At 47.3% G+C, this 18,164-nt stretch overlaps 1 protein-coding gene across 1 annotated transcript; it reads left to right on the top strand.

Moving 5' to 3' along the window:
• The first annotated feature begins 16,130 nt into the window (after positions 1 to 16,130).
• Positions 16,131 to 17,171, top strand: LOC119288383 (disease resistance protein PIK5-NP-like). Its single transcript, XM_037568015.1, has one exon. It carries the CDS (start codon positions 16,203 to 16,205, stop codon positions 17,118 to 17,120), a length of 918 nt encoding a protein of 305 aa, XP_037423912.1. The 5' UTR covers positions 16,131 to 16,202; the 3' UTR covers positions 17,121 to 17,171.
• Positions 17,172 to 18,164: the final 993 nt, after the last annotated feature.

Below are 18,164 nucleotides of genomic sequence, written 5' to 3'. Positions count from 1 at the left end.
TGTTGTGATTGGTGCAGCCGCTGGAGGAGAAAGAACAAAGGATCCGGGAGAAGAAGCAACTGGAGGAGCCAGAGAACACGACCATTGTCCTGTATATCGACCACATCCCCCAAGACTTCTACGAGGAGCTGATGCAAAGGGTCTGGTCTAATATAATCTTTGTTTGTTTGGATGATTTTGCAGGTTTCTTTCAGCAGCTTGGGGTTGTTAAGAAGAGGGTCAGGATTGCCCGGAACCATAAGGTATCCTATACTGTATTACAAGATTTTTGGTGATTTGTGTGTGTTTTCTGCAAACTGCTGTTTGGTGATATTTATGTAGACAGGAAAGTTTAAGCATTATGGATCCATCGAGTTCGGGAACCCTAAGGTAAGTACGTGCATTGGGATATATAAGGGCACACAGTATGTTTGTTGTCTGTTTAGTGCTTATAAATGCCTAGCATGTTCCTGTTATATCAGGAGGCGAAGATTGTAACTGATGAGATGAATAACTACCTGTTGTCTGACCACGCTCTGCAGATTGCGCCTGTCGCGCCGGAGAAACTTCATGCCAAATTTTAATCATTGCAACTACACTTCATCTGCATCAGCGGTGTCGAATCCAGCCACTGCGCCACCCACGGCCGAGCGCCGGGCACAAGTCCAGGTGCTGCGCACCCTTGGGATCATTGGCACCAACCAGAAGATCACCGCCGCAGAGATGAAGGCCTATGACGACGTGTTCGCAGCGCCGATCCCACTTGTCGTGCTCTCTGCCATCGCGGCATTGGTTGATCGTGAACTCCCCGTCGACCCGGCACCCGCGCACGCCACTGCGACGCCCGCTGGGGGCGTGATCGCGGTCTAGCCTTGTGCTCAGCCCCTCGTCGACCTCGTGCTCATGGATCACGACCTCAAGATTGCGATATGGAACGTGCGAGGCCTCAACGCACCCGCTCGACACACCACTGTCCGCTCGCTGATCATATCTAGTGGCGCCACCATTGTCTGTCTTCAAGAAACGAAAATGGCTTTGATTTGCTCGTCGGTTGTCCTTGAGGCCTCTCGGTTCTGAGTTTGACGAGTACGCATACCTGCCGGCGATAGGAACTTGCGGAGGCATATTGCTGGCATGAAAAAGCATGGAGGTGACAATCACCAACTCCGAGCTCACTGCCAACACGCTGTCCGCCAAGGTGGCCACCCCCGCCAAGGTGGCCACCCCCTCGAGCCAGCACGAGCCATGGTGGATCACAGTTGTCTATGGACCCCAATCCGACGCCGACAAAGATTGCCTTTCTCCAGGAGCTTCGCGATCTGCGCGTTGTTTGCCCGGGCCCGTGGATGCTCTGTGGCGACTTCAATCTCATATACCGGGACGAGGACAAGAACAATGGGAACGTGGACAGGCGCATGATGGGCTGGTTTCGTTGTCTCCTCAACGACCTGGTGCTCAAGGAGGTGTACCTCAGCGGCCGCCGATACACATGGTCCAACAAGCGATCAGCCCCAACGCTGGTGCACCTGGACAAAGTATTGTGCACGGTGGACTGGGAGGAGCGGCACAGCGAGTGCCACCTTCGTTGCCTGGCCTCCGTCGTGTCGGACCACAGCCCCCTCCTCCTGGACTGCTCCCCAATCCCGCCCGGTCACCGCCGCTTACACTTCGAGGATTATTGGGTTCGGTTGCCGGGATTCCAGGAGGTAGTTGCAGCGGCTTGGCACTCCGTCGGCTCTACTGACCCATTCGAGTGACTCAGGCTACGCATGCAAGCCACTGCATGTAAGCTGACCAGTTGGAACGCTCGCACTGTTGGCAACGTGCGCTACAAGATGGCCCTCTCCCGCGAGCTGCTGCACCGCTTCGATGCCGCGCAGGAGAGCCGGCCTCTCTCGGCGCACGAGGATTGGCTTCGTCGTCAAATCAAAACCTCCTACATGGGGCTGGCATCGCTTGAGCGCATCATCGCACGGTAGCGAGCGCGTATTGCCTCCCTCCAGGACGGGGATACAAATACCTCCTTCTTCCACCACCAGTGCTCCTATCGTCGCCAGAAGAACAGGATCCATAGCCTGGCCGGGGACGAACAGGTCCTAACCGGCCATGACAACATGGCCGCGGCCACTTTCGCGCACTTCGGTCACCACTACCCATCGCGAGTGCACGCTCAACCTCGCGCAGCTCATTGAGCCCGCTGACGACCTTCTTGAGCTCGATGCGCCCTTCACCAACGAGGAAATTTGGAATGCCGTCAAGCGGCTGCCGGCGCGCAAGGCCCCGGGGCCGGACGACTTCACCGCCGAGTTCCTCCGCGCCTGCTGGCCCATCGTCAAGGATGACTTCGCCGCCGTCTTTCAGCAGCTCTACGACTTGCACGGCCGCGGATTCTCACGCCTCAACGAAGCCCTCCTATCGCTGCTGCCAAAGCACGCCGATGCGCTCGGCCTGCGAGACTACAGGCCGATCAACCTTATTCACTTGGTGGCCAAGATCTTCGCCAAGGTGTTGTCGCTCTGCCTCGCGCCAAAGCTTGACTCGCTCGTCAACAACAACCAGAACACCTTCATCTCCGGCCGCAGTCTGCACGACAATTTCGTCCTTGTTCGGCAGTCCGCACGCCTGCTGCACCAGCTCGGGGCGCCGCGCATCCTCGTCAAGCTTGACCTTGCTTGCGTGTTCGACTCACTTTCATGGCCATTTCTCTTCGAGGTGCTGCGACAGTATGGCTTCGGAGACAGATTCTTGGAGTGGCTCGCGATCTTGCTGTCTTCCGCTAGCACGAAGGTGCTGCTCAACGAAAGCCCTGGCCCACCAATTTGGCATTGCCAGGGCCTACGCCAAGGCGACCCCGTCTCACCTCAGCTGTTCGTCCTCGCCGTGGACACTCTTGGGCGCCTTTTCAAGCGAGCTGCGGACATGGGAGTCCTGCGTAGATTGCATCCTACAAGGTCCATCCCGCCAGTCTCGCTGTATGCGGATGACGTTGTCCTATTCTTCCATCCCCACTTTGAGGACATTGAAGCTGTCAAGGCCATCCTGCAACTGTTCAGCCGGGCCTCTGGACTGCATGTAAACTACGCCAAGAGCGCAGCCACACTCATTCGCTGTGAGGCCGACGAGGCTGCTCCCGCCATCCAGCTCCTGGGCTGCCCAATCGTCGAGTTCCCCCTTACCTACCTGGGCATCCCCCTTACCATCCGACGACCTACTGCCGCCCAGCTGTTGCCCCTCGTCGACAAGGTAGCCAGGAGCCTTCCCTCTTAGAAGGCATGGCTGATGAACCGAGTCGGCCGCCTCGCCCTAGTGAAATCGGTCCTAGGCGCGATTCTGCTCCACCAGCTGCTTGTGCTTGCCCCTCCAAAGAAGACTCTCAAGCTGCTCGAAAAAATCCAACGTGGCTTCCTCTGGGCTGGCCGCGCCGAATCCAATGGAGGACACTGCCATGTCAACTGGCGCCGTGTCGCCCGCCCACTATCCTTGGGTGGGCTGGGAGTCCACGACTTGGAGCGCACGGGCCTATCGCTTCGTGTCCGGTGGCTCTGGTTCAGCCGCACCGTTGATCGTCGCGCTTGGAGTGGCTTGGACCTGCAGTTTTCCGCTGAGGAGTGTGCCTTCTTCTTCGCCAGCACCTACACCGTCCTTGGCAACGGTCAGATCACAAAGTTCTGGTAGGATAGATGGATCGAAGGACGCTCTGTCCGTGAAATCGCGCCGCTTCTGCACTCATGCATTCCCAAAAGGAGAAGGAAAACTACAACGGTAGCCGATGGCTTGCCGGGACACCTCTGGCCGCGGGACATCCATGGAGTTGTGGGCATTCACGAAATTGGCAAGTACATCTTACTCTGGCGCCTGATTGAGAGCACAACGCTCTTAGACGCACCAGACCAGCTCGTGTGGAAGTGGACTGCGTCGGGCATCTACACCGCCAAATCTGCCTACATCGCTTCCTTCCATGGTTCGACGACCTGCGGCAACTGGAAGCTCGCATGGAAGAGTTGGGCACCCCCCAGAGTGAAATTCTTCCTCTGGCTCGTCAGCTTGGATTGATGCTGGACGGCGGACCGCCTCGCCCGGCATGGACTGCAGCACCACAACAGTTGCCCCCTTTGCAGCCAGGAGCCTGAAACATTGCGCCATCTCCTCCTTGGATGCCCCTTCTCGCGGCACGTCTGGTTTCAGATCCTCTCCTGGCTGCGCATGACATGCAGGCCCCCGGACAATGAGGCTACCCTCTTTGATTGGTGGCATGATGCCCGACAAGTCACGCCCAAGGCGATGCGCAAAGGGCTGGCAACCGCGACACTTCTTACATCCTGGATGATCTGGAAGCACCGCAACGACTGCATCTTCAATGACGCGCGCCCATCCATCCGAACGCTAGTTCACGGCATCAAGGAGGAGGCTAAACTTTGGGCTGTGGCAGGCGCTGCTGGACTTCGAGCCTGCGATGTGCATTAGCTCATGTCCCCAGACTGTAATTCGCCTCCTAGGAGGGCTGTAACATAAAACACTCTCTCTTTTCAATACAATGAAACGCAAAGCTTTTGCGTTTTCCCGAAAAAAAATACACTAAATATTCTATTTATTTTCGCCTTTTGATAATGGAGACATAACCTTCAACTACAGTTATGGAGATCAAACAAGTTCGCTGCTTCACTGAGCCGAGCTACCGAGAAAGGAGAAGAAGAAAGAGAAAGACGAGTTGTTATGTATTATGGCCTCTTGATATTCTCCTCTAATCGTGCCTTAACCCAGCTAAGCCTTCGTGAGCCCAATATGGTGGATTCTTAGATGTGCTTTGTTGAGCTACTTAAGAGAGCCAAAAGAGGAAGCGGGAAAACCTGTTACAGAAAGCTATCTTTTGGTACAACATCAACGAAGAATTCAACATGTCATATTGGTTTCCACTATGTGCTGATGTGTTGTCTTATTTTGAGAATGTGTATGATGGTTTCAAAGAGAATTCCTCCTTAATTTTTTGTTAAAAGGGTTTGAATTAGTAACCTGAGTGGTTGCTAGAACCTAATTTTACAAAGACATGCAAATATTCTTAAAGCACTCGCGGTTTTAAATGGACTCTTAAGTTATTTGGTGCAAGTGCTTTTGTTCGTAAACAACAAGGCTATGTTTTTTTTATATAAATTGGGTTAGAATTATTACCATACGTGCTTGTGCAAAACTAAACCTACTAATAATGGATTTCTTTTCAAAGCACACATGGTGTTAGTGGGTCTTTGCGCCATTTGGCGCAGCGAGTCATCTAGTTTCAACAATAGCTAAAGCTTGCTTATAATGCTGCGGAAATTGTGGACATTATGCACTTAAAGGCATTTCCCAGCTTTTTTTTCATATACCGGAGCTACGAGGGGAACCAGGCGAGGAAGGGCCCTCAGGCTAGGCCATGGTCCCTAGCCCAGCGAGCATCCAACGGCCATAGCGCAGCGGTGCGGACCTCGGCCACGGAGAGGAGCCCTTAGCTAGGTTGTTGGGACTACACTATGTTTTTTAGTTCACTTTTCTTTTTTGGTGAGCCATGGCAACATGACGTTAGGTATGCTCTTCTGTGTTGAACACTTGAACTTCATCATCAAATATTCAAGTGCGGCCTTTTTTGTTCTTAACTTCTAATCATTGAGATGCATAGATTTGATGTAACCAGAGTTCGGCGTATAATTTTGTGTGTTCCATGGGTAGATTTGGTGCAGTCACATGCATCGTGACACCATGAGATCTATACATCTCGATGATTTTGCCACACACTTCCAATTATGTACTGCTTTAAGTATTTGTTTTCTTACTTCTGTTTTCTTCTCTACTCTATTTATTTAGAAAACGACTAATCCGTTTCCGGTATTTTGATTATGTGCTTCCAAACAACCAGATATTGGACATCTAACATTCCTGATCATACCATATACCAGATTTTTGTTAGTTCCTTTATGCATACGTTATATGGCGAGTTAAAAGTTCCTATAGTGTTTCTAAAATGCAATGTTCCCTTTGAATACATGCTAATCCATCAATCAGTTTAGTTGACGAAGCAAAAAAATTCCATTCATCCTTTGCGGTTTGCAATATGGCAGCTATGATTCACATTCAAGGTAATAAGTTGCATTGCATGTTTTTATGTACGTCGATCATATATGCTTGACTAGTAGAGTAGTAGTTATTCACAAAAAACAAAAGAAGTCGAAGCAGTTATCATATATTTTAAAATAACAATACCACTTATGTTATGTTTAATTTTCATAACCAAATAGTGCATCATACCAAATGTTTAATATGAAACTTTGTAATGAAGAGTAATTTTATAAAGTACATATATTTGATGAGTTCATACAGACTTATATTAAATAAATATAAGAGGTTGTGCTTCATCATAATGGTTCCAAATAGTATTAAAGTCAATATGTGCAAGAGGGTGTAACATTATTTAGGAAAATATTATGATGTCACCCTTGCATTTGCGTGATGAATTATCATGGATTGATTTGTTTTATTTTAGGGATAACAAAAACTTTGGTAGTAATAATATGTTTCTATACTAAAAATGAAAAAAAATAGATGTGCTAGAACATTTCACATAAAAGCAAAACATCTACTCCCTCTGATCCTAAATATAAGTCTTTTTAGAGATTCCACTATGGACTACATACAGAGCACATCCAGTGATCTACACCCTAAGATATGTCTATATGCATCCGTATGTAGTTTGTAGTGGAATCTCTCAAAAGACATATATTTAGGAACGGAGGGAGTAATCATTGAGGACCATAATGATGCTCATCAAAGCCATAGTTGGTCATTCTTGGTATATTTTCCATTTGGGGAAATTGTTTTAACGATTTAAAACATATTTCATTTTCACTCTTTAATTTTTTAATCAAAATAAATATTTTAAATAATAGGTTTTTCTTTTATAGTGAAAAACATATCTTTCTAGAAAATTCCATGTTATAGCAGACGAATTTCTCCAATATGTAGATTAATTTTTTTAAGAATGATTTTAATTTTCCTAAAAAAATTCAATATGAAATGAATATAATAATAATAAATATTTTTTAGATAGTTTACTTGCATGGTTGACTTTATATGTCAAAAATTTAATGAATTGTGTGTTTGTTCAACCTTTTGAGCCAAGTCAGCTGTAAAGAAGCTACTAAGGGCATGTACAATCTAGAGTTGGCAATAAAAAAATGGTGTACAATGAGTTATATCTTAGACTAATCTCGAGTTACCAAATATCCTAAAATATGTGCTGAGAGATATCATGCTAAGAGCTTAGAGCATCTCTAGCAGACCCCGCGAAAGCCGCGAACCCGTAAAATTCCGGCGAGTATGCGGGCTCGGCCCAATTTTCCGGCCAGAACAGAGCCCGTATACTCGCTCGGCTTGTAAAAAAATTTGATGCGGCCCGCAAACCGCACGCCCCGACCACTGTATCTACGGGTTCGCAGTGCGTTTGCGGGTCCAAACCCTATCCCCCGCCGCCGCCAAGCTACGCAATTCCCCACCCCCTCTCCACATTTCTCGCCGCCGGCGACCCCCTTCCGCCTCCAGCCGCCATGTGGGGCTGCATGTGGAGCTCCGGACGCGGCTCCGGCAGCGACCCCGAGCGCGAGCGGCGCGTCCGGTCGGACGGCGCGAGGAAGCGCGGGGTGAGAAAGTGGACCAACCGCGGCCTCTCTCCGCCGCCGAGCTTCCGCGTCCGCGAGACGGACGAGTACGACCGTCGACACGGCCGTACCCCGTCCTCTGCTACGTCCTTCTCCTCCGCGGCAAGGTATTCCTACACCGGGAGCTCCTCCTCTTCCGGTGCGGGCCTCCTCCCCGTGAAGAGTGAGTTGTCGGAGGAGCCGGAGGAGCCGAAGGACTTTGAGTTCGTCCCTGTCAAGGAGGAGCCCGAGGAGCTCGGCCGCCGCGGAGTCGTCGAGCTGGAGGACTTCGTCGCCGATGTCGACGCGGTTGCGGCCGCCATTGCCGAGCGGAGCGTCCAAGAGGAGGCGGAACGCCGGCGCCACCACGAGGAGCTCGAAGAGCTCGAGTTCCGGCAAGTGGTCGCGGCCAAGGAGAAGCACAACGAGTGGCGGCGCATCCACGAGGGGCAGAGGGCGAAGTACATCAACCTCGGCAGCTCCGGCGAGGAGGATTGAGCTCCTCCACGGCGTCGTCCAAGGCCTCGAGCTCGCTGCCGTGAGATCCCCACCCCTCTAGTACTAATACTGATGTAGTATGTAGTATGAACTAGTGTTTGTAGTGTTTGATCATGTAAATATATGTAGTAAGTGATGAACTACTCGCGTCCACGAGGTGCAATTTTCCCGTGAAACTGTTGTTTTTTTCTTCAAATTATGTAGTTTCATCTACGGTTTTTGCTCGGCCGCGCTCGTTCTCGACCCGCAAACAAGATCTTCGTCAAACTACAAACGCGTTTTGTGGGTCGAGATTTTGCGGGGTCTGCTAGAGTTGCTCTTGTGCCTTAATTTAGAAAAGCAAGCCTTTTATTCTGTTTTCTCTCTTCTCCACGTCAACATTCATCATATGTGACACTGCTAATATAGAATAGTTGTACATGCCCTAGGCCAACGAAAAGGATGTACTTTTGACCGCAGTATTCCAAAAAGCAGCATACTCTCCTCGATGCAAAATTTGCAGCAACCTATCGGGACAAAGTACTGACCATGCCAACGAGTGGCATACCGCCTTTTCCCAGTTTCTTCCCTTGAGTGGATGAATCGAGAAAAGGAAAAAAAGAGGCGCTGCCACCCCGACCTCACCCAACTCCTAGGGTTAAGGCCGCCACAATGTAGTTTGATACATTCCTATGTTATACCTCCCGTAATGTAGTTTGAGTATATTGTACTTTGATAGACTCTACTACGATTTTCCTGGGTGTTTCCCCATTCTTTAGTCTCCTTAATTGTAACGTTTTCTTTTCCAGTTTGACAACTTAAATTGAACATATGTATATAAATTTTCTTTGGGCAAGATGGCCCGAGACTGTCCGTTTAAAAGCTCTGGACTTGTGCTTAAAAATATTGTATGGAAAATAAAAGTTTACCATGATTTTTTATATAACAAAACGCATTGTTGTATCACGTACACCTTTACTTCCATAGCTGTATTTGGATTGAAAAGGCCATGCCAATTAAAATGAAGTAGACACTAAAATGAAGGTTATGATGAAAAATAAGAATTTAGGTAAGATTTTGATATTGTTACTATTTAATAAAATCATTAGCTTACTATACTATATATGAAAGAAGAAAAGACTGCTAGCAAGCAATAACCTTTTGTTCTTTGTTCCTAATATTATGGGAGGGGTGCTTCGGCTCAGGGGTCCAAATGCTCTCTATATCTTGTTCGTCCATGTGTGTGTGGGGATCTGTGCTATAGGGTTTTAATGGCATATACCGTTGGTGGGAACATCTGCAATACTAAGCGCCTGGCAATGCGTCTAAAATTCAAGAAATGAGTCTAAAATTCAAGTGATGATAAGCGAGTAGTATAGCACCGACGCAGCCTCCTCCGGTGGGTGGCCTCTTGGAGGAATCAAGCGAGTATGAGCAATGGTTGATGGAATCTCGACGTAGTGGGAGACGGCTGTGGGAATTGGGGATCGCTGGATCGAGAGATGGACATGAGTTTTCGACGACGAGAATTCATGATTTCATCTTTTTGAGGAGACATATATGATGTAGGGGGAGTGGCGAGAAAGCGCGTGTGAGCATATGAGCTATGGCCGGTTTAGGGAATAAAAGATTTAGGGATGGGCCATGGGAGTTGGATGTTGACACCACATGTCATAGGACTTATTTTCATTTATTACTTTTTTGTGGGCATCTATTGAATTACCCATGGGCGCAATTTCATACCCATGCCCTACCCATATATTTTGCGGGTATGGATACCCATATATTTTCATTTATTACTTTTTTTGTTTTTTTGTTTTTTTTTGTTGCTTTATTTATTTTATTTTGTTTCTACTTACAACAAAATACTTATTGTTGCTATTTTTATTTTGTTTTCTGCATTATTAATTTTTTTTGTTTTTTGCTTTATTTTTAATTCTTTTTCTTTTAGGCTAGCAAAATTATAAACTTTCTGTTAGTGCCATTAGTTTTCAGTTAAAATTTGAATTCTTTGAAATTTGTGTGAATCACAAGTTTGTGATTAACTTTACTAAAAAATGAACATAGATGCGCCTATAGAGTGTTCTCGGTGAGAACATAGTTGACAAGGAGCGAAACGGGATTAATGGTATTACGAGGGCCGAACCATAAGACATTAAAGCATTTCAAATGAACTCTGGAAAAGTTGAAAGTTGGCATGGTATCATAAATTCACCCACATAGCATGTGCATGTACAAAACGGACAATGGTATCATACTCGTCTGTTACAAAGTTGGCATGGTATCATCATAATAGTTGCGGGAGAAAGTCTTCACTTTTTCTTCGCTTGTGTCATTTGCTTATTGCGCCGTAACCATGGATAATCTTCATCGTTTATCAGGATGCTGGGGTCAGCCTTGACTTTGAAGGGAGGAATTTCATGAAACTTTTTATAATCTTCAGACATGTCTGTCTTGCCCTCCACTCCCACGATGTCCATTTTTCCTGAAAGAACTATGTGGCGCTTTGGCTCATCGTATGATGTATTCGCTTCCTTATCTTTTCTTTTTCTCGGTCTGGTAGACATGTCCTTCACATAGATAACCTGTGCCACATCATTGGCTAGGACGAACGGTTCGTCAGTGTACCCAAGATTTTTCAGATACACTGTTGTCATTCCGTACTGTGGGTCTACCTGTACCCCGCCTCCTGACAGATTGACCCATTTGCACTTAAACAAAGGGACCTTAAAATCATGTCCGTAGTCAAGTTCCCATATGTCCACTATATAACCATAATATGTGTCCTTTCCTCTCTCGGTTGTTGCATCAAAGCGGACACCATTGTTTTGGTTGGTGCTCTTTTGATCTTGGTCAATCGTGTAAAATGTATTCCCAATTATCTCGTATCCTTTCCAAATCAATACAGTCAAAGATGGTCCCCTGGACAACAAGTACAGCTCATCACAAACAGTGTTGTCACCTCTGTGACGTGTTTCCAACTAACTGCTGAAAGTCCTGATGTGTTCACATGTAATCCAGTCGTCGCACTGCTCCGGGTGTTTGGAGCGCAGACTGTTCTTGTGTTCATCGACATACGGGGTCACCAAGGTAGAGTTCTGTAGAACTGTGTAGTGTGCTTGAGACCAAGAATATCCGTCCCTGCATATTATTGAGTCCCTTCCAAGCGTGCCTTTTCCAGTCAGTCTACCCTCATACCGCGATTTAGGGAGACCTATCTCCTTAAGGCCAGGAATGAAGTCAACACAAAACCCGATGACATCCTCTGTTTGATGGCCCATGGAGATGCTTCCTTCTGGCCTAGCGCGGTTACGGACATATTTCTTTAGGCCTCCCATGAACCTCTCAAAGGGGTACATATTGTGTAGAAATACGGGGCCCAGAATGACAATCTCGTGAACTAGATGAACTAGGACGTGTGTCATGATATTGAAGAAGGATGGTGGGAACACCAACTCAAAACTGACAAGACATTGCACCACATCACTCCTTAGCCTTGGTATGATTTCTGGATCAATCACCTTCTGAGAGATTGCATTAAGGAATGCACATAGCTTCACAATGGCTAATCGGACGTTTTCTGGTAGAAGCCCCCTCAATGCAACCGAAAGCAGTTGCGTCATAATCACGTGGCAGTCATGAGACTTTAGGTTCTGAAACTTTTTCTCTGCCATATTTATTATTCCTTTTATATTCGACGAGAAGCCAGTCGGGACCTTCATACTAAGAAGGCATTCAAAGAAGATTTCCTTCTCTTCTTTGGTAAGAGCATAGCTGGCAGGACCTTCATACTGCTTTGGAGGCATGCCGTCTTTTTCGTGCAAATGTTGCAGGCCCTCCCGTGCCTCAGATGTATCTCTTGTCTTCCCATACACGCCCAAGAAGCCTAGCAGGTTCACGCAAAGGTTCTTCGTCACGTGCATCACGTCGATCGAAGAGCGGACCTCTAGGTCTTTCCAGTAGGATAGGTCCCAAAATATAGATTTCTTCTTCCACATGGGTGTGTGTCCCCCAACGTCACTCGCAACAGCTAGTCTGCCAGGACCCTTTCTAAAGATTACGTGTAAATCATTGACCATAGCAAGTACGTGATCACTGGTACGCATGGCGGGATTCTTCCAGTGATCTGCCTCGCCTTTGAAATGCTTGCCTTTCTTTCGACATTGATGGTTGGTCGGAAGAAATCGACGATGGTCCAGGTACACATTCTTCCTGCAACTTCCCAGGTATATACTATCGGTGTCAAGTAAACAGTGCGTGCATGCGTGGTATCCCTTGTTTGTCTGTCCTGAAAGGTTACTGAGAGCGGGCCAATTGTTGATGGTCACGAACAGCAACGCCAATAGGTCAAATTCCTCCTGTTTGTGCTCATCCCACGTACGTACACCGTTTCCATTCCACAGCTGTAAAAGTTCTTCAACTAATGGCCTTAGGTACACATCAATGTCGTTGCTGGGTTGCTTAGGGCCTTGGATGAGAACTAGCATCATAATGAACTTCCGCTTCATGCACATCCAAGGAGGAAGGTTATACATACATAGAGTCACAGGCCAGGTGCTGTGATTGCTGCTCTGCTCCCCGAAAGGATTAATGCCATTCGTGCTTAAAGCAAACCATACATTCCTTGGGTCACTTGCAAACTCATCCCAGTACTTTCTCTCGATTTTTCTCCACTGCGACCCGTCAGCGGGTGCTCTCAACTTCCCGTCTTTCTTACGGTCCTCACTGTGCCATCGCATCAACTTGGCATGCTCTCCGTTTCTGAACAGACGTTTCAACCCTGGTATTATAGGAGCATACCACATCACCTACGCAGGAACCCTCTTCCTGGGGGGCTCGCCATCAACATCACCAGGGTCATCTCGTCTGATCTTATACCGTAATGCACCGCATACCGGTCATGCGTTCAGATCCTTGTACGCACCGCGGTAGAGGATATAGTCATTAGGCATGCATGTATCTTCTGCACCTCCAATCCTAGAGGGCATACGACCTTCTTTGCTACGTATGTACTGTCGGGCAATTTGTTATCCTTTGGAAGCTTCTTCTTCAATATTTTTAGTAGCTTCTCAAATCCTTTGTCAGGCACAGCATTCTCTGCCTTCCACTGCAGCAATTCCAGTATGGTACCGAGCTTTGTGTTGCCATCTTCGCAATTGGGGTACAACCCTTTTTTGTGGTCCTCTAACATGCGATCGAACTTCACCTTCTCCTTTTGACTTTCGCATTGCGTCCTTGCATGGACAATGACCCGACGGAGATCATCATCATCGGGCACATCGTCTGGTTCCTCTTGATCTTCAGCAGCTTCGCCCGTTGCAGCATCATCGTGCACATCGTCTGGTTCCTCTTGATCTTCAGTAGCATCACCGTATTCAGGGGGCACATAGTTGTCATCGTACTCTTCTTCTTCGCCGTCTTCCATCGTAATCCCTATGTCTTCGTACCTCGTCCAAACATTATAGTGTGGCATGAAACCCTTGTAAAGCAGGTGGGTGTGAAGGATTTTCCGGTCAGAGTAAGACTTCGTATTCCCACATATAGGGCATGGACAACACATAAAACCATTCTGCTTGTTTGCCTCAGCCACTTCGAGAAAATCATGCACACCCTTAATGTACTCGGAGGTGTGTCTTGAACCGTACATCCATTGTCGGTTCATCTGCGTGCATTATATATAATTAAGTGTGTCAAAAATCATTACAGAACATCATGAATAGATAATTAAGTGATCAAATTAATAGAAGTTCATCATCACATTAAAACCAAAGTACATACATAGTTCTCATCTAACAACATAAATCTCTGCAGAGCATTTAAATTAATTAAACCATACATTGAAACTATGTAAAACATTTCAATGCAAAAATAAATGCGATCATAATTGCAACCAATGTAACAACTGATCCAACGGTATAATGATACCAAGCCTCGGTATGAATGGCATATTTTCTAATCTTTATAATCTTCAAGCGCATTGCATCCATCTTGATCTTGTGATCATCGACGACATCCGCAACATGCAACTCAAATATCATCTTGTCCTCCTTAATTTTTCTTATTTTTTCCTTCAACAAATTGTTTTCTTCTTCAACTAAATTTAACCTCTCGACAATAGGGTCGGTTGGAATTTCCGGTTTTACAACCTCCTAGATAAATAAAATCTATGTCACGTTGGTCGGTATAATTGTCATAAACAATAAATGAATCAATAGTTATGAAAAGATAATATATACCACATCCGAATCATAGACAGGACGAGGGCCGACGGGGGCGGATACCAAAACCATCTCACCATATAAGATGCAATAATAAAAGTAAGAAAATTAAACAAGTATCTATATAAACATACAAGTAAGAATTTTTTTTCCTTTCAGAAAGAAGATAAGAACAAGAGGCTCACCACGGTGGTACCGGCGACGAGATCGGCGCGGGCGATCGACGGCGGTGAAGACGGGGACGGGACGTGACGGACCGCTAAACCTAGACAAATATTGAGGAAAATGGAGCTTGGAGGTCGAGCTTGGAGAGGAGAAAGCTTAAGTAGTGTGGCTCGGGCATTCCATCGAACACCTCGTGTGCATAGGAGGTGAGCTAGAGCACCACAAAGCTCTCCCCTCGGCGGCCAGGAAAAACAGAGCAGTGGGAGTGCTCTGCTCACGGGCGAGGGGTATATATAGGCAACTCATTGGTCCCGGTTCGTCCCACGAACCGGGACTAAAGGGCAGCCTTTGGTCCCGATTCATGCCACCAACAGGGACCAATGGTGGTGGGCCAGGAGCAAGGCCCATTGGTCCCGGTTCGTCCCACCAACCGGGACCAAAAGGTCCAGACGAACCGGGACCAATGGCCCACGTGGCCCGGCCGGCCCCCGGGGCTCACGAACCAGGTCTAATGCCCCCATGGGTCCTGGTTCTGGATTGAACCGGGACTAATGGGCTGACCCGGCCTGGACCATTGCCCCCTTTTCTACTAGTGAAAATAAAAACCCTAAATGAAAAAGAATTGAATGGTAAACACAAAAAGAAAAGGAAAACACAAAATGAAACATGGCCCCTCCAAAACCCTAAATCCCAGCGCTTGGCAGCGTCTGACGCATGGCAACCTTTAGTCCCGGTTGGTGTTACCAACCGGGACTAAATGTCCTCTTGCCTGAGCGCTCCACAGCGGCCACGTGGAGCCCCTTAAGTCCCGATTTGTAACATAATTGAGACTAAAAAGGATGGCCTTTAGTCCTGATTGTTTAATCCCGGTTGCCCAACTGGGACTAAAGGCCCTTACGAACCGGGACTAATGTCCCGTTTTCTATTAGTGTGAATTATCAAGCCATTGTGTGGTTTTAGGCTTAGTTTTCCTTTCTAAGCCTCTTACCCCTCTTTTCGCATGCGAGGTAAGAGTGTAGAATAGATCTGATCCGTTGATTAAAATTTGACTTTCCGATCTCTAGAGCACCCTGCCTGCTTGACGTATAAAAAAGAAAAAAGAATTGTCCCAAGGAATCTGATGGGAATTAGGTGCCATGTGAAAAGCACATGTGCACTCATGCAAAGGTGCATCTTTATCTCGACTTGAAAAACATTCACTTTAGGTTCTAAGCTGTCGAATCTCGAAACAAGGACCGACGGAAAGTAGGCGGCATGTGAAGGCTTGTGCGCTCACACGAAGATGCATCTCGAAGTTGTTGAAAAACATTCGCTTTAGGTTATAAAGTTGTTGAAAAACATTCACTTCAGGACGGGCAGGAAATAGGTGCCATGCATGTGGAAGCATGTGCGCACAAGCAAAGATGCAACTGCATTTGGACTTGAAAAACATTCGCTTTTGGTTCTAAATTGTTGAATCTCGGAGGCATCCCATGGAGCTAACCCGGCACGGTGGCTTCGCAAACATTTCCTGCCGCCGACTAGTGGGTTGGTGGCAGCACATGAACCTGATAAGGACGGTACATACTACTGAGATGTTAATTCTACGACAGGGAGTGGTCATTTAGAGGTCCATCTCCACGCTCCAACCACAAAGACGCCACGCAGGCTCCCAACCGCTCGCGCGCGCACACACACAGACACCGAGAGCGAGAGAGAAGCCATGGAGGGGGCTCCCGTGACCGCAGCCACCGGGGTCTTGGGGCCCGTAGTAGCGAAGCTGGGTGCTCTGCTGGGCAGCGGGTACAAGCTTCGGCACCGGACTCGCAAGGACGTCAACTTCATCAAATCCAAGCTCAAGTTGGTGCACTGCATCCTTTGGGCGGTATGGGAGAGGGAGGATCTCGATGCTGAATCCAAGGTCTTGAAGAAGGAAGCGCTGGACCTCGCCAACGGTATGCACGATGCTGTCGACGACTTCATCCTCACCATGGAGTGCAGCCGCGGAAGCAAGCACCTGATGATACAGAGCAAGATCAAAGCAAGCCCCTTCCAGGGTTTCAGGGCAGGAGTAGATGATGTGTCGGCCCGGTGCTGCAGCAAGTGGAAGTGGAAGAAAAACAAGTGTGCTCAACCCATCTCGAGCTTATTTTCAAGAAAGGACACCAAATCCAGCGCCCCCGGCAAAACGCCTTCTCCTCGAGCTCCATTCGTCCGCAAGGATGCGGCGGAGCTGGTGGGAATGGCCAGATGGGGGGATCACCTCATCAAATACCTGGTAGGAGGAGGAGGAGAAGAAGAAAAAGAGACCACAACGGTGCCGCCGCAGCTAAAAATGGCATCCATTGTTGGAATGGCCGGCGTGGGGAAAACAACCCTTGCCCACCTTGTGTACGAGGATGAGAAGATTAAAAGTACGGTTTTGCTAAAACTCATTCGAATGAGAAATAGATTGGTCTCATTCACTTTTCCAACCGTTGGATCCAGCTTCACCGCGATTCGTGTTTGTCATCGTGGAGAGCTTCGTAGCGACGTGTGCGCGCCCATCTGGTGTTCGGCTCACGACCCGTCCCCCTTTTTTTGTCTTTGCAGTCCGGCCCTGACTGTTTTTGACGCAAAAGCCCAGGCCTGCCTAGAATAGGATCTGCTAGTTTTTTATGAGCAAATCTGTTGCTGACGGAGTGACTTCAATTTTTTCTTTTTTTGGGCAAGCAAGAAATCCTGGCTGCTGCACATTGCTCCAATATTTCTATCAGCGGCCTTCAGTACTGTAGTGTCATGCCCTTTCTTTGTTGTTTCTTTTGTTATGGGAATGCAGACCTTAACTTTTTTATTGATTTTTTTTATTTTCTTCTACAGCACATTTTTGTGTAATACCTTTTGCTTGTTCTAATTCATCCCAAGGTCATATTTTCGTGTTTTCCCCCTATATGTAGGATGGTGTGCCCAATATGCCATTCGCATTGTGGGAGCGATAACGAGCAAAGTTTTCACATTGTTATCCGTGATGACTCTGAAGCTTCAGCGGTAATCTTTTTTCTTCTTTTCTTAATTTTTTTTGCCGTCATTTTATTAACATGAAAGCATTTTTTTCTTTTTTTTTTCTTTTTTCCTGTTTTTCCTTTTTCTTTTTTTGTTTTGTCAACAGAACATTCCATGCACTGCAAGGAATAAGTTTAAGCAGGTGTCTGGGTTGAACTTTAAGGTGGTCGGCGACGGTGTTTTTTTTCTTAGTTTTTTGTTAGTACAACCCTCCCCCTAAGCGTAACTGCATCTTAGCACACCCAAGCGTAACCGGGCGTCGGGGGGAGGTTTTGTCGGCGTCGATGAAAATTGGTTTCCATTTTTTTGTTAGGGTTTTTTGTTCGGTTTTGCTAAAACTCATTCAGCTAAGAAATTGTTTGGTCTCATTCACTTTGTCTGCCGTCAGATCTAATCATGCTCTGATTCGTTTTTGTCGATGTGGTGAGCTTCGTAGCGACACGGCGCAGACCGTGAGTTGTTGGGCTGGCGGCCCACTATCTCAACTAGCGCTTGTAAAAAAAAAAGAGGTGAACTTGTCGTAGGTTTGCAAGGGTCGCTAGCTGTGGGTTACCTTGTCGCTCGTATGGGCCCTTTTCGGCCTTTCTTTTTTTGCCGGGCCAAGCAGTGTTTTTACGAGCCTTTTCGTTGACTATTGGGATGG

Source organism: Triticum dicoccoides, chromosome 4A (genome assembly GCF_002162155.2).
Source record: "Triticum dicoccoides isolate Atlit2015 ecotype Zavitan chromosome 4A, WEW_v2.0, whole genome shotgun sequence".
NCBI lineage: Eukaryota > Viridiplantae > Streptophyta > Magnoliopsida > Poales > Poaceae > Triticum > Triticum dicoccoides.
This window is presented reverse-complemented; position numbering and strand designations above follow the sequence as displayed.